Here is a 23,774-nt window from a genome sequence, read left to right on the forward strand (position 1 = left end):
TGGATACTCAACAGCTCTCCTCCAGGTGGTCATTCAGGGACCCAGCCTCCTCGCATTTCCTGACTCCTCCATCCATGTGGCCACGGATGGAGTGGTCCATGGAATCCCCTGGTGGGTCTTCAGCTCTGGCTGTCAGAGCTGGAGGACAGAACACCTATTACATGTAGAATGATTTTACTGGCCATGTCTGGAAGTGAGATTTTCCTTCTTTATGTTTATTCTGTTGAAAAAAATGAAAACAATGGAAATTTCCATTGAGCATTGGCCACGACTCTGTCACAAGGTAGCACCCAGCTAAACAAGAGTCTGAGAGGTGAGGTCTAGCTCAATGCCTGGAGAGAAGAATCAAATTTAGTGAATAGCTAGTGAGTGTTGCAACAGTAATGTTATTTATTTATTTTTTGCACATGTATTACTAATGTGATTAAAAAGTAATAAAAATTAAATCGGGGCATATAAATAAACCAACATTGGTGGCTTAAAAACAACAACCGTTCTATTTTACTTCACACTGACTTAAGTTGCTATGCAGTTTTACTTCTCTGACCATAAGATTTCTCTCCTGTAAAATAAGGGCATGGAATATAATCACAGATAACCTAATTACATTTATTAAATAATTGTCAGTATTTTCTGTTTTATTTTTTCCACATATATTAAGTGCTATTCATAATCACTAATCAGGAGCTAATCAGCATTACCATAGTTGAGATCATTCCTACTTGAATCAGAGAAACATGCTAAACATGTTCTTTTTTTAATGAATTTTTTGAAATATGGAAGTAGCATGCTACTCAACATTCTTCTGGCCCTGTCACCCTAGTTTCATACCCAGCAAGTGGCTTGGATAGAGCACTGCTCTCACGGACATTTGCTAAAGGAATTAGTTAATTCATAAGTTAAATTTATGCAAAAAATTATACAGAAATGTGTGTGTGTAAAAGATGGCAAGGTTCACACTAAGAGCACAAAATTGTTCAGTAGTTGAAAATATATTAATAGATAGTTTTCTAAAGGAAAATTAATTCAATAGTTACCGAAAGGCATTTGATCAAATTAAGCATCTATCAGGATCAAAAAGAAAAAAAGTCATAAAAAACAAGGATTAGAAGAATAGTTGGTTTTTCTTTCCATAGTAAGTAACACTATCTCAAATCAACATATAGTACTTCCCTTAATCCTAGAGACATTCCCTAAAATATCAAGGGGAAAAAAGAATGCCCACTACTTCCCTCATTGTTTAATCTTTTTCTTGAATTTCTGTTCTAATCATTAAAATAAGATGCGAAAAAATGATACAACTATATTGGAAAGAAGAAAGAGAATAAAATTATAAATGTTTGGGAATAATAGATTTCTTTACCTAGAAAACTTAAAAAAAATACCCTTCCAAAAAAACTATTGATAAGAGTATTCAGTTAAGTATTTGGGTTCCAAATAGAAACATAATGAAAACATTCCATTCCATTCATAAGTAAAATATTCAAGAATTATCTTAAGAAATGTTAAATATCTCTATATAGAAAAGCATCAAATCTTTTTGAGATAAAAATAAAGACTTAAACAAATGGACATACATTTCATACCCCTCTGTGGGAAGATGGAATATTTTAAAGATCTCAACTCTTTCTTAGTAAATTTAATTGAATTGAATCAATCTCCCTCCCAATTTCTTTTTTGAATTTAACAAAATTATTTTAAGTTTCATCTTGAAGAATAAAAATCCAAGTGTAGTTATGAAAATGCTGACATAAAACAGTAATACAGAGGGCAGAAGTAACTCTACCAGATGTAAGCTACATTGTGAAGTTTCAATAACTAAAAGAATATTGTACTGTCATAAGCAGAGACGGAGAGAGTTTCACATAATGGAGTAGTTCACCCAGGCAAGACCCTCTAAGGTATAAATACATAATATCTGATCAAAGAAACAACCTTGATGGTGGGAAATGTACCATCCTCCTTGACACATGCTGCTCCTTCTGCTGGGACCACTCTCCTCCCCCTGCCCTCTTTGCTTGGATGTATCTATTCATCCTTTAGCTTAGGTCTTTCTCCGACACCTCACTCTTTCCCACTGACCCTGCACCATCTTTATTAGCCATCAGAAACTAGAGCATGGACTTATTATGGAAGTCAGTAAAGGTTTTCAATTTCATACCCAAAGAGTGTTGGTGCATACTAAGAGGTCCAGCTGGGAGGAGGTCGCCATTGCTGTGGACTTCTCCTGCACAATGTTATTGGCAGTACCTTGGATCAAAGGTTAAAGAGTTTTTGCCTTCATGAAAGACATACATGTAAGAGAAATAGCCCATAGTATGACTGACAGAATCAGGAACCAAAATAATCTAATTGTGAAGCACTGAGCTGAATTAAAAGAGATGAATCATATTTGGTTGACGTGTAAGTTCCCACAACTTAGGACCTGTAAATTCACTCATGTATTGCACCAATTCATTCATTATTGTGTGTCAGGCAATGTATAAACAGGGGAGACAAGATGGAGTCACAGCACGGATCTTGCTTGCCCTTAATCAATGAGTTCATGACACTAGGAATTATTTGATCAGAAGCTCCATAACAGGAGAAAGCAGGTGTCTACATTGGTCATCATTGTTTCTCCAGCACCTAGTGCAAGGTAATGTGGCCAAAGTCTTAGTTATCAAAAATTCAGTAGGTTGAAAATGGAAGAAAAAAAATGCCATTAGATTTATGAAAGGATCAAAAACTTTTGTGGAGTTTTGGGACTGCGTTGGTAGATGGATAATATATGTAGGAATAACAGAATAGGTTCATCAGATTCTATCATTGACTAAAATCTTCCAAGGCCATGTCATTGCACTAAGGATAAATTGTAATCCCTTTGTCATAGCTTAGAAAGTTCCACATAACCTGGCCCTGCCTTGTTCTCCGACCTCATCTATCATCTTGTTCTCCTTGACTGCCCTCCTGCCACACTGGCTTCTTTCTTATCCTGTAACACACACCAAGCTCCTGCAGTCAAACTCACCCCTGTCTTAGGGTTTTTGCCCTTGCTGATCCCTGTGCAGGGGCCCCTCCAATCCCAGATCTTCACGTGGCCATGTTCAATAAGGACTCAGTTCCATCATCACCTCATCACTGCAGTCTTCAAGACTGCCCAGTCTAAACTAGCCCGCCTTCCCTCAACATTAAGTTTGTTCTCTGTCTCCTCACTTGTCTGCTCTTTAACTTCAGCACCTAGAACACTGCCTGGCTCTTAGTAGGCACTTAATAAACACATATGAAATGAATGAATCTTTGAAATAGCAAGAGAGGTCATCAGAGAGAAGATATTTAAGTCAAATTGCTTTGGTTGACAAAAGAAGTAAAAGTCATAATAGAATGAAAATGATGTCAATTTACAAAAGTAAAGTTAATTTGATTTGCATTCAAATTAATAACAGGATCTACCTTGAACCAACAGCACCTCCATCAAAGTTCAAGTATGTTTTATTTCTATTGTTCTAGCCATTTATCATAGTTATCTACCATAAATGAAATCATCAGTATTGTTTATTTCACTCCTAGGAGCATCTTCATTTACATGTTAACATAATGCATTCACTGATTTCTGAATACCAGTAAGTCTAAAGTTTACCGACTCCTTGTGTTTATTATGTATCTCAATAGTAGAAATTCCACTTGGATTTCTGAGGTATAGCATCTTTATAAAAACTATATAAAACTACCTTAGACAACCAATTTATCTATCATCATGTTTAGAAAAATTTTTTTTAAATCATAGGATAATCAATTGTTTTGATATAATTAACTTTGCCTAATTAAAACCACAAATATTTGATGATATGATTCTGATTCTCTCTTTTCAGACTTGGAACATCATTAGCTAAGTAATAGCCAAGTTTAGTTACAAATCTTCCTCTCACTGTACATTTTAATCAAATTCTCAAACCCTTTCATGTTTTTGGAAGTGAATTGTCTTTATAGCATAGAAATTACAGGCATTAAAATAGTAAATGATGGCTCCAAATCAAAAGGTCTTGCATTAGGCAACACATTCTCAAAGGACTTGAGGAACTTTGGAATACTTAAAACCTGAACTTTAGAATTGCACTTTGGCTAGGGTATTTACCAAGAGCTTAGAGTCATACCTAATAAGACTGCCAGAGAATTAGAGATTCTCAAAATAAACAGTAATTGCTGCACTGATTTTTCTAAAAGTATTTGTGTATGACTGTTTCACCACAACCTCACCAGGTTAATGTTTTAATCTTTTTATTATTATTTTAATTTCATACTTGATTACTTGTTTGAATATTTTCCCATGTGGTTATTTTCTATGTGTAATTTCTTTCATGTGAATTACCTGTAAACATCCTTAAGAGTTTAAGAAAAGCATTTAATAATTACTAATAGAGATGAAATGCTCTAAAACACAGACTTTCTGATTTGGGGAGCACGCACGATAGTTTATATCTTCTCAGTGAGTTACCAGCTTGTATCATTCAATTTCTAAATGTGGGAAAAAATTCTGCTAATATCTACAAAAATCCTGTAGATATCCTAATGTCTACAAGCAATAGCTATAAGAAAAGATAGAAGGTAGATCCTGCCTTTACAACACCATCAACCTATCAACTTCTTAGCAAGAACTTCTGGGGAGTGAAATGGGTGAGAACAAATAGAACAACAATAAAAAAAACTTCCTAAGGAACTCGAACACAGGGCTCAGCATCCAAATTTAGCTGTGCATAAATTTTTAGCTATTTCTAGACTAATCATATTTACCTACAAGGTGTGGGGTACTATGTAAACATTCTTTATACACATTTCAGCTCCTGAATAATTTAATATGTGATTTTCTTTTCTCTTTCATGAATACATAGATAAATAATACATAGTATATTTTACTCACCTAACATCATAGACAATCTTCCTATGCTATCTGGCTCTCCATCACAGCCTAACTTTTGGAGCTTTGATCTAAATGTGTTCACAAAATGGAATCGTCTTTAAAATCTTCTATAAACTTAATTTCACTCCAAGAATATTTGAAAGATATAATCCTTTTTACAGGCACACAATGTATTAATGGATTTAGGTATACAAATATTTAAATTATTTTAATGCCAGGGATTCAAGTATAAATGTAAAGTGCAAGTTTAACATATGCATGTAACAATATAAAATCTCAATAGGTTTGGAACTGTTGTGGCTGATGAGTTAGGTGACCACCAGATCTAAATCTGAAATGTTCATGGATTTAAAGTCATTTATATTGGACTGTGCAATGCAGTTGCATGGTTTACTCCATTAAAGGAACATGTTAACCTTCCTAGTGTTTCAAAAATAACAAAATTGTACATTGAATTCAGAATTCACAAGATACCAGTAAAGAGTTCAAAATCACAAATCTATTTTTTTAACATTATCAACTATCACATTGTGTTACTTAGATACTTGTTACCTCTCCTGATAGGATGGAGTTTGAAAGACAGGTACAAAATCCATGTCTGAGTTTTCGGCACCTACCATGGAGCTTTACTCCTACTCCATCCTCGGTGAATGTTTATAGAAGAAATGAGCAAGCAATAGAGGGGTTTGCCCTGGCTGTCTGTCCCATTCACTGGGTGTAATTTATATGTAGCACATTATGTGTGTGTGCATGTGTATGTGTGTTCACACATAGTGTGTGTGTGCACAATGTGTGCATCTGTTGTATTTCTGACTGCTCTCTCTTGTAGAGTGATAGCTCTTGGCAAACATAATCTTTGTGGTAAACAAAATAACAGCCCCTTAAAGATGCCTATGCCCTAATTCTTGGTGCCTGTGGATGTTACCTTACAAGGCAAAGGGACTTTCAGATCTGATTAAGTTAAGGATCTTGATGGGGGAGATTATTCTAGAGTGCTTGGGTGGATCTAGTGCAATCACAAGAGCCCTAAAAATAAGAAAAGAGAGGCAGAAAAGAAAGTGAAAGCAATACCTTGCCAGGCAACAGCTTTCCCCTGTGGGTTTTGAAGATGGAGAAGGGGCCACATCTAAGGGACATGAACAGCCTAGATGCTGAACCAAGAAAGAAAATGGATTCTCCCCGAGAACCCCCAGAAGGAATTCAGTTCTGCTGACAACCTGGCGTTAGTCCTGCGAGACCCAGGTCTGGTTGTCGGAACTATAAAATCATAAATGTGTGTTGTTTTAAGCCACTAAGTTTGTGGTAAATTGTTACAACGGCCATAGGAAGCTAATACAATCTCTGACACCTTTTTGCCTCCTGCAGCTTCCAGCACAGTGTGTTGCACGAAGGCAGACTCAGATCTGCAGTTTGTTGGTCCCCTCACATCTCTGTACTCTCTCAGCGTTTGCTACCACATCTCATGCTGGAATAGGACAGACGTAGTCAGTATTCCTCTCTTGCAAATGACAGAAACCTAGCATTAACTAGTTTAAGAAGGAAAAAAAAAAGAGGGGGCACATCTCACCTAAGTAGGACCCTCCAAGGGGTGGAGTTGGCTTTGTTCCCACCTGAGATGAGGGCCCAAATCAGTCCACTAAGACTCTCTGTCTCTCTGCTTTGCATTCCCTCTATGTGCAAGCTTCTAGATTTCTATGATTTGCAAGTTTTTCATGGCAAAACTGCCCTCTTTCCTTCAAGGAAGTATTTTGATTTGCCTGCCTCTGTGGCCAGTAAGGTTGAAAGGGTGCTACAGTTAATCATAGCTACATAAAAAAAAAAAAAAACACTCAACAATTGTTGACTTAAAATACAAACATTTTTACAAGGATGTCAGGGTCAGCTCACCTCGGTTGCATGTGACACCAGCTTGAGGTGATTCAATGGGAGCTCAAGGATTACCTTCCAGGATGGCTTCACCCATGCAAGTCAGTGTTGGCTGTGGCTGGAAGCTCAGCGGGGTTTGTTGGCTGGAGGACTCAGTTCTCCTTCGTGGGACATCTCCACGTGGCTAGGCTGGGCTTCTCATGGTATAACAGTCTTAGAGTAGTTGGACTTTGTACATAGCAACTGACTTCTCCCCTAGCACAAAGTGGAGGCTTCCAAGAGGTGTAGCCCAAAACTGACACAAGGTCACTTGTGTGCCACATTCTATTAATTAAAGCAGATCACAGGGCCCAGCTCAGATTTAAGGAGAGGAGGCTACATACACAAGGGCGTGCATGAATACCATCGTCATGGTTCACAGGGGCCACCAGACCATGGGTTTATATTACCAAAGTGGATAGTGAACCTTTGTGACTAATGGTCCAAACAGAACCATGGGAAAATGGTAAGGCAGTCCCACAAAGGAAACAGGGCTGAAAACAAACCTCCAGTATCCATGGCAACCATTTTCTAGAGGGCTAGAAATTATTCAATAAAGCAAAGCTGAGTTTCCCTTTAAGGATATTTACTATATAGTTTGTACATTTTTCTGGAGTTGGGGAAGTAATTAAAAACTTAGGTTTAAAGATAAGGTATCTCAAACTTTTTTTCCCATTCAAACTTTTCTTATATTATAAATGAAGATGACAATACGTAGCAAACAGTGCTATAAAGAAATTAAATTGTGCAGGATTTATGATGAATAAAGTATAATGTGACTAATCCAGTGGTGGTCATTTGCCATCACCTTTTTAATGTGGCACTTCCTTGAATACTGTGAAATACTTTCACCCTACATCTACATTTTATGGTTTATATTTATTCTCAGCAGTACAGATCCCAAATTGTCAAATTAATTGGGTTGATTTATGATAATTAGTTTTAAGTTAGAATATTTGAAATGCATTCAATTAATTTTATCTGTTTAGTGAAGTACAATAAGGGTTTTTACCATTACAAAGTTTTATTTATAATATTAGCTATGCATATGTTTAAGGATATGGTGGACTCAAATTACTCTCATTTGAATTTTATATTCAGAGAATGAACATGCAGGTTTGGGGATTAGACAGTATTTAGGAAATGTATGTAGAAGGATTATTTAGGATGGAATCACAGATGATTCTGGAATATTTAGCACACATGCTTATTGATTGATTTTACCTGCAGCAAATATGAAGCAATAACAACTCTATAAATTATTTAGAGACTACTCATCCATATGGGGTTCTTTAAAATCACTTCAAGAAACAGTTTGGCAGAGTATTCTCTTTATATTAATAGTTTTTACAAGTCCATGTACAAAAGAGATATAGATCCATACAAAATGGATTAACACTGATTCTTTTAAAATGAAATTAGATATTTTAAAACATTCAAGTGGCAATTGGGTGATCTTTCCTAGCCAAAGCTCTCTTTGGTAGTTTATTTACCTTAAATATTATTTTTGTCTTTCAAAGGGTATTATATAGTGAATGTAAGAGATTTATTAAAAACCTTGGGTCGCTTGAGAGTGCTTTAGAACTTTGCCTTAAAATCTGCACATAGGCAAAATTCCTGATATTATGAGTTGGGATTTCCAGTCTAAGAGGATTTCAAATCACCACTGAAAAAAAGGGCTTGTTACAAGTTTCTAAGAGTCATATATCAGAAAGGCCCAGCTACTTACACAATCGCTGAAACTAAAATGGGGCAGGACCAAACACTTGAAATGAAAGAGACCAATTTAGACCAAGTGGAAGGTATCAAGTTCTCTTAAAATGGGCCTTTTATTCTAGAGAGATATCTTATACAGCTCCAAAAGCAGATAGAATAATCGGCATTTACGTGGTTATGGATCTCTTTGTATATGGAGATGTAAGATTTCCATTCTTTAAAGCAGTTTGAGACACAGTGTTGTAAAAAGCAGGTGTTTTGGTGTTTGCAGATATGGAGCTAGAGACCCCAAATATCTACTTACAAGTCACATGACTTTGAAACATTCCTAATAACCTTTTTTTTTATGATAATGTTTTTGAGTCTGAGTTCTGTTCTCTCTTTGGGTTGTTCCGAAGATCCAATGAGAGAATGCCAAAATACTTCACAAAGCTTCATGTTATTAAAATTTAGATGATTAGTGCTATGAATAAAACTAAAACATGATTTGGTAACTGGACTGTACACAAGACGCTGAAAAACCCAAGTAGGTTGCAGCTGTCTTATTTTTTGAAAACATGTTCACTTGGAAAGTATGTACAAGGTCGAAAGTAGTTAATGCATTTTCCCCCATTATTTTTAAAGTACTTACTCTTATATTATTGACTTCCAGTGGACACAACATCTGGAGAGATGACTGTACACATTTTTCCTGAATAGTTGGGGATTATATTTTATTAGCTGCAACCCAGAAGGGTCATGGCTGTTTATACAGAGAAATTTCCCTCCTGATGTGGTTTCTCGTATGACCCATGTACAGCTGTAGGAGGTTTGGCCATGCCGTGTGGTGTGTCAGGCCAGTCGAATATTTTTGCTAATCGTTTGTTTCTCTGTTTCTCTCCCAGCTATCGGCAGGACCCTCATCCCCCGTTACTTTAGCACTGTGTTTGAAGGCGGGGTGACCGACCTGTACTACATTCTCAAACACTCGAAAGAGTCGTACCACAACTCCTCCATCACAGTGGACTGCGACCAGTGCACGATGGTCACTCAGCACGGGAAGCCCATGTTCACCAAGGTACAGGACAGGGTCCGCCACACGCCCGCCTTTTCCTACTCCCAGCGATTTAAAGGATACTAATTGCTGTTTTCCTCTGGAACTTTGAGCTGATTGCTCATCTCTCACTTTCACACCATGGGAAATTCTTTCCTGTTTGTGACATGTCACGATGCTTTGGATAAACACTGTTCTAAGATGTGTTCATGTGATTCCGAGCACACGGAAATCAACAATGAGAGAACCTCAAAATTAAGGGGCAGGGAGATTCTGCTGCCTTTTAAATTTTAGTTGCTAGGTTAGAATTTTTGTTTTTAGACAAAGAGTCTCCTACAGCTGAAAGAACATTTGCCTGTTGTTGTGCGGTCAGTACTGTATTTGTGCTTTGTTACTAAAAAACATTTTAAAGCTAAATTCAAATTTGAACAAATAAGGGGAAAATTCACTAATCACATCTAGCTGTAATCTGTAAGGAACAGAAGAACACAAAAATATCAATGAAATTAGGGAATTAAGAATTTAAAGTTTGTTTCCCCAAATTCTAAGAAGTTGTGTGATCGGTCGCTGCATCCAACAAGTAGCTTGGCAAGGGAGCATGGTTGAGCCATAAATGGGTTGTAAAAGACTGAATGAGGAAAACGGAGGGAAGACAGGTGTCAGGGTCAGATATCACAATGTTTGAGGCAATGTTCAAGGCCCTATGAAAGCCATGAAATAAAAGATAGAAGAGATAGAGATTCAACCTCCCCTTCTGTACATTTTACGCATCTGATCCTTGTCATACACAGAAAATTCACCTATAGCATAGTCCCTCTCACCAAGACCTTTCTGGAACACTACAGATGATCCCTTTATGTCTTCTGGCAGGTGGAAAACTTAGTAAGGGCAAATACTAATATTTAGTCATAGAATCTGGCAAACTGAACTTTATTTTAACAAACACTAGTTCACTGCATTTGATGTGAAAATAATTTGTGATATTAATGATAGCAGCTATCTCTTTAAGTTCAAAACACAGATGACAGCCCGCCCTTTATAGTTAAGAGAAATTGAATTATCAGGGTTAATTGCAAAAGCCCCATTTAGAAAGCTGAATGTATGTTTGTTACTTATGCAGTTCTGCTGCAAGAAGAAAAGAATAAAATGTTTCTTATTTATTGATTGATCTGGCTACAGTTTCATCTTTCCAGCCCCCATGCTGGTGTATAAAACCAAAGGCAAAGGAAATGGTTATAAAATGCAAAAGTAAATCATCAAATGCCATTGATTCTATGATGTCTTGATTTTGTCAGTAGACGTTTTAAATGTGGGATAAAGGATAGGGTTTTTCTCTTTCTTCCTGTTTTAACAGTTGGGCACAGAGGAAAGTTGTCATTCGTAAATAAAGAAGCTTCACACAGAATGTAGAAGTCTGCTGGCAAGAGACTTGCTATCTGGGAAGGAATGATCACCTGAATGATGGTTTAATCTGCTGGTGTCTCTTCATTCTGGAGATGCAGAACATTTACATAATCTTGTAGATCAGATAGGTACACAAGCCATTCATTGCTAGTATTACAAAGTCTGAGTACTGCAGGGAAAGCCATTCTCTGCTGCTTCATTATTTTTTTTTTTTCTTTAGGCTTAATGTTACTTTTAGGTAATTCAAGAAAAACATACCAGCTCCTTATGCTTTAAGGAAAAAAAAAAATCCATGATAATTAAATAAAGAGGTTTGCCGTAATTAAACAGCTACTTCCAAATCCTGTAACTATTGAAAATAAAAATGCATTTTGTAGTAGCCCTTTTAAATATGCACTCAATTTCTTTCTTTCTCATAAATGAACATAGCTATTCTGAAGGTTTAGTGCTGGACATTCAGGACTTGTTTTAGATCAAAAAATTCCCATTCTTCCGAAGAATTGCTAACTGCTATTTTCGTTCAAATCAAGAAACTTGAGGTTTTCCTGTGTTGCATTCTTTCCTATCCTGGAATGCTCCCTTCTCAGATGGCTGAGTGGTTTGTCCAGGCATCCAAGGTAGTCACCAGGAAGACTTGAGCATTCTCCTCAACACAGCTCCCTTGGTCCAAGCATCAGGTACTTGGACCACTCATCTGATTCTACTCCCTGGCAGTGTATTTGCCAACTCCTGGAAAGAAGATTTCCATACTGTGATGGAAAATATCACTTTCTGGGAAATGGAGCTTAGTTATGTGGACTTAGTCCAGATGCTAATTATGTACATTTATTTTTAGGAAATTTGAAAGGATTCGTTTTTCTTTCTTTCTTTCTTTCTTTTTTATCTTTGGTGATTGTTATATTACCGAAAGAATATTTCTAATTTTTCTTTTATTCTTATATTAATTAAAAATAACTCATCTTCATGTAATAAAATACTATGACTACTTACTATAAAACAGTGGGCTAATACCCTTTCAGCGTCACAAAGATAAAGTGTTTGGAAGCCAATGCTTATTTTTAAAGGGGGAACTACTATTAGTGCATGGCATTACTTAGCATATTATGCGTAGGCAGTGTTACATTGTTCTAATTTAGACTTTCAATAAACTCTCATTCCCCAAATAGCATTTGACCCAGTACTTCTGAGTTACTTTTATGAAAATTTGGTCAAGTGGTGAATCAAAAATCAGCTGCAGTTCTAATCAACTGAAATATTAAATAATCCCCAGGAGTATAGTGAGCATTTTGCAATTTGCTGATACCAGGAACACTATAGATTATGGATAAATAAGTAATTAGAGTTAGAATTTTAAAACACACATTATAAGCCTTTCTTTTGTGTTTTCAGTTTTTGAATCAAGTAAAACACAAGGCTTAGTAATCAGAAGAGCATGCATCAAGGTTTTCAGAATCAAAGACCCCCATGTTATATTTATATTTGAAAACGGGAACATAGGCAGATGCTGAGAGAAGCACTCTCTAGGGTACATTCTTGGGCTTATTTTTAGGTTTTACAAACTGGAACAATAGTTACAGCCATTACTGGACACCCTTATCACCTCCATAAACAGAGGTTTATATTTTCTCTGTTCTCAATTATTTATTATGAAATTATTTACTACCGTAGAAAAGTACCATGGAAACGCACCAACTTTCACTATATGAAAACTCATCATTTTTACCTTAGCCTGTACACCACATTATGTTTCAGAATTTCAACTCTTTTCCTAACACTGACCAAATTATAACATCAGTGATCAGATTGTTCTTATATTTATATATACATGCATTTACATAAGAAGTATCTCTAAGTAAAATACAATGAGCTTTACACAACTGTTAATCTAAAAGCACCATTCCATGCTTGCTGTTCCAAGCATAAAAACTAAGAAAATTAAACATTCCCACTTAAAAAGCACACTTTATTTCATAAAAGGTTTATAAGAATTATTGGATTACACAGCTACTTACATGGTCAATATTGCTTTACAATTAGTCAGAGAAAGAAAAGGGTTAAAGAGCTACCAGTTAGTTTGAGAAATGTTCATTTTTAGTTCTCTTGTTCCTGGCCTAGTCTCAAGCTAGCACGTGATCAGCTGAATGCCTGCCAGCCTCTTTCTTGTTGATCCTCCGGAGACCATCTGTGCTGGGGGCATTGATTAGAGTGTGTCTGCTGGGATTACATCTTTTCTGTTGCCATGCCAACTAATCAGCTGATTTTGGTTACCACAGAAACAAAATGTCAGAGCTCACAGTACGGTAACATGAATTCAGCACAACAGAAAATGTTTTCTTAATTGGGGACCCTTTTGATTTTGGATTCCAAGTGAAAGGCAGCTTTAAAAAAAAAAAAAAAAGGCCGACTTTAGATAAAAAGCTACATTAATTGTATTGATTAAGAAGAATGCACAGAATTTTTCTGAAGAGAGAAGACATTAATTCCCCTTTAGAGGCTATGCCCATTTTTTACCATTTTCAAGCAAGAAATATATATATATTTTTCATATACGCCTCTATTCCATTTGCTGATTGTTGCATATAAAACAAATCACAAAGCCTTCAGTTTCCTTTAACTTCCACTATGGGAGCAGGAGTGTAGGGTCTGCCCAGGGCCTGGGATGAAGCTGTGGATGTAATTACTTGGGGAAGATCAGCAGTGACCGGAATTCTCCGCTGTCCTTTCATTCAAGAAAGTCATTTATTTTTCTTTAAAGAAAACACCTAACACAGTCAACTCAGATTCAATTCTAAGGATCCCCGTCTTACAGATGGTACACCCTGGATAAAGCTGATTCCTTGGTTTTGACTGAAAAAGAAGGACCCCAAGGCTTGTCCCAACTTTCCATTTTGTAGGCCTATGACAGTTGGACTGCAAGAAAGGTCTCCAACTAGTTTGTTATGTTACCACGAACAAAGAACACAATCTAACTTGACCTTACAGATGTTCCAATGGAGTATTCCATCAGAAGGAATGCCTTCCCATTACAAAATTCTGTTCCAGTAGAAACAAACCAGAACCTTTATCTGCTCTGCGTTTGTGGTTCATAAATACAAAACAAACAGGTTAGATAATAAAAAAGGCTGACATTTAACTGAGCTAATATTTGTTTAACAATCCAATAATACCCCCCTTTTTAAAAAAAAAAAGATTATAGCATCCACATATCTGTCCTGTTTTGTCAAGATATTTCATCGTTGATGGCTCCTACAGCTACCTCCCTTTTGTGAAAGCTGTCACTGAAAGTGGCTTCTGTCACACTAACGCCCCAGGGGGAATTGTGTAGTTTAATCTCCATGCAACTCTTTTGAAAACCTTGGTAAATTAATTCCAACACTGACAATGCTCTAGGGGAATTGTTTGGGGACGCTGAAGTCTTTCCCCCTTTCAGTGCACTCAACTCTCATGGCTAAGACACCAGAAACAGGGCTCTGAAGACCACTCAACCAAAGAGTTTTGAGGCAAGGTGCCCATATGCCTGGAATTACCCACAGATTCTGCTAATTGGATCTGAGATAGAGGTCTTTACCTGGGTTATCAATAATTATCTAACAGTGCTTCTGAGATCTTTGATAAGGCAAAGATGGCAGACATCAACAGCATCTTTCTTGAGTCATGCCCTACCAACACTTATTAGTAATTCCCCTGTACTGATATTTGGCTTGTTAAAAGAAAATATTACCTTCAATTAGAATGCAAGGAAAGCACCTACATCAATGCTGAGGACCTAATTTCAACTCAATAAATGGTGGTGTTTTGTAACAAATTCCCAAAGAGGAAAGTGATTATTCATATTTCATAACAGGTTGAAATAAACTGTTCACCATCTTCATGGACTATAGTTTTAGAAATACTCATATTTCCTATTCAGTTAATTTTTACCTATTTATTTATTTTTAAAAGTATTTTTTTTTAAAGTTTCCAGAGCTTTATGTTTGTTTTTAGCCCAACAAATCTTTCTCCAAAATAGCTTGATCAGAAGCCCAATATATTAAAACAGATACAATCAAAGCTGCTCTAGTGAAACCCAGAAAATATCTGTGGGGATCTCAGAGATGAGATGGGGGCCCAGCTCCTCCCAGCAGAGCCCCCGAGATGCCTCCAGCGAACCCCCAGGTCTCAGACGGCACATCAGGACCCCCGCTGGCCTAGAGTTTTGTGTTCTCTTTGGTTGCATTTTGTTATGTGTAAAGGTATCATTTACTGTCATCCTTCTAGGTACCAGGCACAATTCCAGGCAATCCACACACATAATTTCATTTAATGTATTAGATATTAGGATCCCCATTTTACAGATGAGAAAACTGGGATTGAGGGAATTGGATTTTCCCAAAGTTCCAGAATGAGTAAAAGGTAGAGTCAGGATTCAAATCCAGTACTCTCTGACGCCACAGCCTCCACCTCCTATTTTGTATTGCTCCCCTGAGACAAAGATGGGCTGATTCAGGAGCTGTCCCTATTTAAACCCAACCAATATGCCACTACCACTTCCTGTCTCATAGCTGACGTAGGCTCAGTGGTTTGTGATTGTCTAGCGTTTTCTTTCATCTCAAAGTCATTAATGGTGAAAAGAACAGTAAATAAAATAGGAACTACATGCTAAAAATGATATGAATATCAAAAGAAGATAAAAACGCTACCCTGTCACTGATTACTCTATCAAGGAAGAAAGCCTCCAAAGTTCTATTATATTTCATTAATAATACATATTTTTCTTAGAAAGATAAAATGCCCCATCCCCCAAGATTGGCCTTTTATGCTGGCAGAATTTGTCATTGTTGATGTGATGAGATTCAAGAAGTATATTTTTTAAACGTGGCTCTATTAGCCACATGTCAGTAGCAAAAACCCACTGCCAGAGGGTTAAGCATTGCCCTCGTGGAATTTCTCTAGTTGGGTAAACTTGTAATATTGGACACTTAGGCATGAATGATTTTATTGACTGCTTTCTGCTAGAGTAGGATAACCATGGTTAGGACAAGAACTCAAGCTCCTATGGTGGAAGAACGATGGAAGTGAAGGAAAAGTAGGAAGTGAGAGATTACCATTTGGGGGTGGGGGGCTACATACTGTGTGCCAGTAGTTTTTGACCCAACATCCCTGTAAGATGGGTTTTGTCCTCGTAATTATAGTTAAAGAAACAGAGGCTCATAGAGTTTCATTAGTAACTAGTATAATTACTTACTACTGCTAGTAAGCAGCTGTGTAGTCTTTTGAACTTACTGATTCTAGAGCTGACACTTGTCCCCATATGCCACAGATAAATAGATAAACTGTTTGTGTCACATCTTTACCAAGAGCAAGCGCGGCCTGGTAGGGTAGACCACGCAGAGTAGCTGATGTGTGAGTTACAAAATGTGGCTTTCAAAAAGTGCATAACAAATGAGTGCCTTGTTTGTCACTTCTAGGTATGTACAGAAGGCAGACTGATCTTGGAGTTCACCTTTGATGATCTCATGAGAATAAAAACATGGCACTTTACCATTAGACAATATCGAGAGTTAGTCCCGAGAAGCATTCTAGCCATGCATGTAAGTAATTTAATTTCTGTTTTACTTTTTCTTTTTTTTTTTTTCCTCCTTCATTTTACTCAAGGGGAAAACCCAGCCCCCTCTCTGTGAAAGTACTCCAGTAATCATCACACGTTAGGTAATTAATTCTAAATATTGAGTTTTGTTCTCAACCATTTTAATCCGCAGGCCCTTTTCCCACTCCTTTGTTTCCAAGTTTTGTACATTGTGAGGCTATTTTTGATACTTTATTATTCTGACCTCCAAATGGAGGTTACCTCAATAAACAGTTTGTACTTTTTTTAAATTCCATCCGGTCATTATCAAGTACTGCTCTGCTTAGGCTAAAAAACTTGTTACGTATAACTGGGGAATGAAATAAAACAGGTAAGAAAAACAGTTCCCAGTTTTGATTAGAACCATCTGATCAGACTTGAGACTCCTGTAGCTTCAGGTCAGCATCAGCAGGAGTTGGTTCTTCCTAACCACGGTGCTGGATTTGAAATGGAGTATTTGGGGTTCTCTCCATTTCATCTGGCCATAAATCACATCGAATTTATCGAGCACCAGTTAAGTACAATGGTGAGTTCGATGCCAATCTAGAGCTATATTTTAAATGTAAGTAGGAACTACAGTCAGGTGCAATCCCTTAACAAGAGTCAAAGGCTTTAACTTAAATAAATCTCTCCTCTATATTGTGTTATACAGCAGCTTCCATGACAAATCTTTGGAACAAAATCACACTTAATAAGCCTGAGTTTTAAGACTCTGAATAATAAAAAAAAAATAATAAAAACAGTAGCTATCATTTATTGAGTGTTTATTATGCCAGGCCTTGAGCTAAACATCTGCATACATTATTATATTTAGTCTTGACAGTTACTCAGAGAGGTGTTTGCTGCTCACAAACTGAGGCTCAGAGAAGTTCAATAAATTGCCCAGTATTTTTTAGGCCCAAAGTGGCAAAATCAAGATTTAGACCCAGCTGGTTCTGACTCCTAAGCCTGGCTGATAAGCTGCCCATCTCCCAGCTGTCTGATTCCAGGCTGTCTCTCCAGGCGTCTGTTCCCAGCCCTCTGATCCCACTGGTTAACCCCGTCTCTGCCCTTCCCTTTGACCTTGTGCTTTCTGCTGAGGCACCCCACTCTCCTCCTTTATTTCTGACCGTCCATGCTCCATGTTCTTCTTAATTATCAAAGCCCAGTTCACGTTCTCTATTCTCCTTGAAGAAGTCTGGAGTTTCCACTCTTATTATTCTCAAAACAGACTGAAAGGCCGCAGAAGGCAGTGGTTGGGAGCCCGGGTCCTGGTCTGTGACCACAGAGGATTGTATCCTTATTCCTGTGTTATCTTGGGCAAATGATGTAACCTCTCTGTGCTTCCAGGGCCTCATCTATAAAATAGGAACAGTGAGAAACTTGCCTCAGAGAATTGGCTTGAGGATTAACAGTTAGTGACTCTAAAGCACCTAGAACAATGCCTGGCGGCTACATCGGAGGTCCTCTGCAGGTACTGGCGATTGGCTCTCGGCAGTGGCAGCAGCAGGGACAATATTCCTTCGTGACTTGATTAACATCCTGGTCTTCTGATTGAAATATAAGCTCCTTGGGCTTGGCCATGACTACTTCACACATTTCTGTAGAAAAAACTCTTCCTCACACATGAGTGAGGTTTAGTAAATACAGGCTCAATGTCCCCAAGACCTCGTTCAAGAAATCGACATGAAACTGATACTCTCTGTTTTCTCTGACATTTTGTTTGTTATTTATATACACAAATCCAATTTGTAGTCTCACTATGAGAAAAAGTAAGTATAGAAGAGAATAAATTAAAGTTGCATTAGTATAACCTAGATAGTCTCATGAATGTAGACATGGAGACAAAGGAATATTTACTTATGTCTTCCTCTGTTTAGTACTGATTTGCTTCTTTCCTAAGAAAGAAAGGCAAACACAAAGAGTATCAACCAAAAGACTTGTCAACCCAGAAAGAACTTTTTTTTTCTGACTGAATAGGACATTTGGGGTGGCCCATGATACTTTACATCCTTTTTTAAAATATGGGTATTTTGGCAAATGTGAGTCTTACCCTTAAAGTCCTGCAGGATGAAAATTGTTGAGGTTGTCTATTTCTAGTCTCAGCTTAATGGGAAAGAAAGTTAGAATTCTCTCTCTCTCTCTTTCTCTCTCTCTCTCCAAATATGTATATAATATGTGTGTGTACATATATAATATATATATATGTGTGTATATATATGTGTGTACATATATTACACACACACACACACACACACACATATATATATATAATGGCAGTAGCCAAGTTTTCAAATACAGCCCTGAACCCCAAGCTGTTAGAACACCGCCCCTATCACAGCAGGAAACAAAGGCCAGTCCTGAAGCACGGCTGTCCCCAGTCCACAAGTGCCACCTTCTCTAATGAGGGCCCTAGACCCGGAGCTCTGCTGCCAGGGCTCGGTGCCTCTGGGCCTGAGGCCTGAGTGCCAGGGTTTCTCACAGAGAAAATAATGCTGTTTCTCCCAAGGACCAAAAACACATCTAAGGCAGTTTGGTTTTCCCCAGTCTTGCACAACTGATCTGAAACTATCCTTGAGCATTATATGCAAGTGTCTTCAAAATGTAAATTAAAGGACCTCCAGCAACCTTCCCTCCAAGAAAAATTGACAACGTTGCGATTACAGTTTTTTAGCAGCTGTTGCACCCTCTAAGATTTTCATGGGACCATCTTGTAGGGATAAAATATATGATTCTTTTTTTTCTATTTAGGCACAAGATCCTCAGGTCCTGGATCAGCTGTCCAAAAACATCACCAGGATGGGGCTAACAAACTTCACCCTCAACTACCTCAGGGTAAGACCAATAGAATGATTATATTTCCTGGTGAGTTTGAAAAGTAATTCAGAGGTTTATACACATCTTGAACCAAGGAGTTAAAATGAAGTTCAGGTAATATAGCACACTATGTTTGTTCTGTACCACAGTGTGTGTGTGTGTGTGTGTGTGTGTGTGTGTGTTTTCAATGGAAGGTGGAGTTTAATTAACAAAGCATCAAACCTAGAATCTGTCAGGGTTGAGTACATTTGCATGACTCCTGTAATTAATTAGTCAAAGGCTAGCAATGTCCCATTCTCATCAAATGCTTCGATGCTACTTTCCTTCTGTTACTGGCCTCCGAGTGGAGTTTTGTTCCGAGTTCTTGGTGTTCCTCATGGGAAAGAATTTCAGGCCACACCGTATAAACCAAGCAAGCAAAAGCTTTATTCAAAGTGAAAGTACACTCTCCGGGAGGAGAGCAGGCAGGCTAGAAAGACAGCAGCTGCACTGAGAGGAAGTGGTTTTAAATCTTTTACTGTCCTACTAATCGAGGGGAGGGATAGTCAAGGCCAAGGGGTTGGCTTCTACTAAGAATTTGGGTGATATTCCTAGAATTGTGTTTCCTCACATTTTCTTACTTCGTATAGTCTTGGAACTGTCATGGTGATTTCAAGGGTGGAGAAATTTTAAAACCACAACACAAATGATACTATAATTATCCAAAGTTCATGTCAGGTGACAGAGATAACTGACAAGTCAGCCCAAGCCGGTTCTTGCCTGTGGTTATCAGCCCTTTTTGGTTAAGCATTGTTTAAACACCTGCACCCAATCTTCAAGCCCCTGCATCTGGTCTCAACCCTGTCTCTTAGTCTCCTACTCTAACACTTCTGGTTGTCCCACGTTCTAATGGGCTATTGCACCTTACTGCACTCAGGGGCTGTTGCCCCTTAGGAGAATCAATGTGCCACCCCATAGAGTCTCCTGAAAAAGAAATCTAACCCAATGCTGTAACATAGACATTTCTAAGGCTTCTTAGGGACTCTCTTCATACTATGTAACATTTTTTTTTGTTTTGGATGTAAATTTAGTTTTTATTTTAAAAAAATTAAGTGTTTTGGGCAAAATTATTTACCTACATGATATTCACAGCCTCCAGGTTTGTCCTAAAAGTCATATATATCACACTGGTTTTTAGGATATAATTACAGTAGTTGACTTACAGGTGGAGGACATGGCTTCATTCATTAACCAAGCATCATCCACGAGAAGGCAATGGCCACATTTCACATTCCTTTGCCTCTGAGATGTTGAATTCTTTCGTGTTCAGTGGGTCACCTCTCCAGGGCCCTCACCCTAACAAAAAGTTTATGTTATTGATCCTTTCTCCCTAAGGGCAATCTAAGCTTGTGAATTTTGTTTTGTATTCATAATCCTCTGTGTACAACCCTTTTGCATTGGTTGAAATGCTGACATGCTTTGGCGGGGCTGGCTCTTCTGTGGATTAAGAATGATTTTAGCAGATTCTTCCAAGTCATTCACACACTGCAATGTGCCAGGTACTGGGCAAGACACTAAAGATGCAAAGACAAAAGTCATGCTCCCTGCCATCAAGAAACTCACTCCTATGAAGGGCAGACCCGTAAAGATAAAATTAGATACAAAGTGGTAAATACCAGGGTAGAAGTTTCCAGAAGGAATTATGAGAGAATAAAACAGAGATATGTCAGAGGAATCAGTCAGAGGCGGCTTCATGGGGAAGGTGGTGCAAGAATTGAGGGTGAAAAAATGAATAAAGTTAAACCAGATACAGGGGACGGGAAGGAGGTTTCCATCAGAGGGAAAAGAAGAAGCATGGATTAGAACTGCGCTCACCAACCTCCGGGCTGTGAACTGGTACCAGTCTGCAGCCTGTTAAGGCCCAGGGCCACAGAGCTCTGCCATCCCCCCTACGCCCCTGTCTGTGGAAAACTTGTCTTCCATGAAGCTTAGGAAACTGGGGTGCATGGGGGAAGGGTGCACAAAAGGAGGTGCGCTGCGGGCAAGGGAAGCTTCATCTGTATTTACAGCTGCTCCCCATCGCTCGTATCACCACCTGAGCTCCGCCTCCACACACCCCACACACCCCAACCCCTGTCCTGTGGAAAAATTGTCTTCCATGAAACTAGTCCCTGGTGCCAAAATGGTTGGGGACCACTGGATTAAAGGATGGAATTGCAAATAGTTGGATGATGCTGGGACGTGAAGTGAGAGGCCAGAAGGAGTGAAAGAGAGAGTTAGCTGGCAGCCAGGTCTTGGAGCAACTGGCTGATCAGGGTACGGAGCCAGCGGGGTCGTTGGTGATGAGGAACCTCTGGAAGGGTTAAACAAGAAGATGAGAGAGTCTTTGTTCTGGGTAAAGAGAAAAGATTCTTTCTATCTACATCCTAGGTGCCCCAGAGCCAAATCTGGACCTGCCAAGAGCTGGAATCAGCTGCACTTCCCATCCACTGCTATTTTGGTGGCCCTGAACCACTAAACAGCCCACAGGTCTCTGCCCAGGAGTGTGGGTTGACAGGTGGATGCCCCCAGCCAGGATAGCTGGGGACATGTCCTCCCAAACCTCCGGGTTCTGCATTCAGAGCTGGCCCTCTGTGGGGCCGCTGGCACAGTGGGTAGGTAGTGAGGCCTGGGGAGTTGCTCTATCCACAGGAATCCAGAAGGGAGCTTCACACTGCTGGTCATTTCATCTTGTCAAGAATCAGGAGAGGTTTAGTTGAAAGCAGGAAAGGTGCTCTCCCTCCGGCAGGTAAGGAAGCTCCACACTATGTATGTGTCCTCAGCTGACCCCACACAGGAAGCTGGGACGTCAGAGTCTATCCTAGACTTTCTCTCCAACACTATGAGGGGATCTTGCACAGATTCTTAGTTCCATCTTTTAGCTGCATTTAACACGGATTAATAAATAATAAATTTCCTTACTTCTCCTCCCCACTGCTTTTATTATCATCCAAAAATGGTTTGACTTTCACCCTGTGGTCAAGGCCACTGGGTCCGCACATCCTGCAGCCCACGAAGACTGAGATCAGACCTGTGAAGAGAGAAGAAGGCATCACTCCTCTCCTGACAATGACACCAAGAAAACTGTTCATGGGTGTGGGCAGTAGAGAGCAGCATTTCAAGGCCACTTAGTGCTTGCTGCATGTCAGGTCCTGTGCCATCTATTTTGTGACTTAACTGTCCCACGATAGCCCTGAACACCATCCCCATCCCCATAGCAAAGCGAGGCACAGAGAGCTTAAGTAAGTGAAGTAAGTTGCCCAGCTTTACTCAAGTGGCGGGACTGGGACTTGAACCCAGGCAGCCTGGCTCCAGAATCCATGTGCTTCACTGCAAAACTCTGCTGCCTTTCTAGTGAGAGTGTCAGACAGATGACACTGGTAGGAATTGGGTTATGTCTTTCCTGCCTGCCCTGGGGAGTCAGCAACTGTCACTGGTCCTTCATTCACTTTGCCAAAAATAATACCAGCTCTTTGCAGGATTAGTGCAAAACCTAGGTCAGACCGTCCATGTAAAGGGCTTAGCACAGGGCTTGGAGACAGAAAGTGCCTCATTAGTGTCCATTGTCATAATGTACTCAGCACCTACTACATGCCCATCATTGTCCAACGTGTTGCCCCTAGAGCAACATGGCACCAGCTCTCTGCTCTCTCTCTAGGTCTGCCTCGCATTACTTTACTTTCGGGCTCATGCATCCTGGTTCAGTAGCTATTTGCCTTCCTGGCTTCATTCCTTCTGTTCTTCACTCACTCATTCACTTATTCAGAAGGGTTCAGAACACTTCTGTTGGGCCCACTCCCCATTCCTGGCAGTTTTCCAGGTGCTTGGGCTTTGTCGTGGAGATGTGGCCTCCATCCTCAGGTGGCAATCACAGGTGGGCAGGGTCGGGTGCCGCAATCACAGTGAAGTGGGCTGAAATAGAGGGACACACAAAGCCCGTGGTAGCCCAAGGAATGATCCTTGGGTCTCAGGAAGGGGATCAGGATAGAAGCCACACTTCCCAGCAACAAATCCTAGGGGCAGCCGTGGGCCCCTGGTGCGTCACAGCTAAGCAAAATCTCAAACTCGCTCGCTGCCCCAAACCAGCGCACCTGGGCTTCCATGGTGACACCCGCCCTGGTTAGTGGTCACTGAGAATGACAGACAAAGGTTATTTCTTCAATTTAGAACTGGGATTTAAGACTCCCCTCATAGTCTTATCGTCTAATATTTTTTAAAGACAGCTGAGCAGTCACCAAATGCATTCATTTATAAAATTGCCTGAAGATCGGAATGAAGCGCCCCATCCATCCGAGGAAGCTGGCCTTTGCCTCAAGCCTCCGAAGGTCACCTGAAGTATTGTTCCAATAAAGTTAATAAGGAGTTTCAATACCACTCCCAGTATCAGAAAAAGAGGTCAG

The 23,774-nt window shown here is 39.2% G+C and overlaps 1 protein-coding gene across 7 annotated transcripts in view; it reads left to right on the forward strand.

Moving 5' to 3' along the window:
• The window catches only part of LDB2 (LIM domain binding 2), a 360,760-nt gene that overhangs the window by 270,784 nt on the left and 66,202 nt on the right, over nucleotides 1-23,774 (forward strand). For all 7 annotated transcript variants that reach the window (XM_069493819.1, XM_069493821.1, XM_069493815.1 and 4 more), the window contains exons 3-5: nucleotides 9,403-9,575; nucleotides 16,403-16,525; nucleotides 19,291-19,374. In XM_069493819.1, coding sequence (XP_069349920.1) covers nucleotides 9,403-9,575; nucleotides 16,403-16,525; nucleotides 19,291-19,374 — 380 coding nt within the window. The remainder of the gene's footprint in view (nucleotides 1-9,402; nucleotides 9,576-16,402; nucleotides 16,526-19,290; nucleotides 19,375-23,774) is intronic.

Source organism: Eulemur rufifrons, chromosome 19 (genome assembly GCF_041146395.1).
Source record: "Eulemur rufifrons isolate Redbay chromosome 19, OSU_ERuf_1, whole genome shotgun sequence".
Classification (NCBI taxonomy): Eukaryota; Metazoa; Chordata; class Mammalia; order Primates; family Lemuridae; genus Eulemur; species Eulemur rufifrons.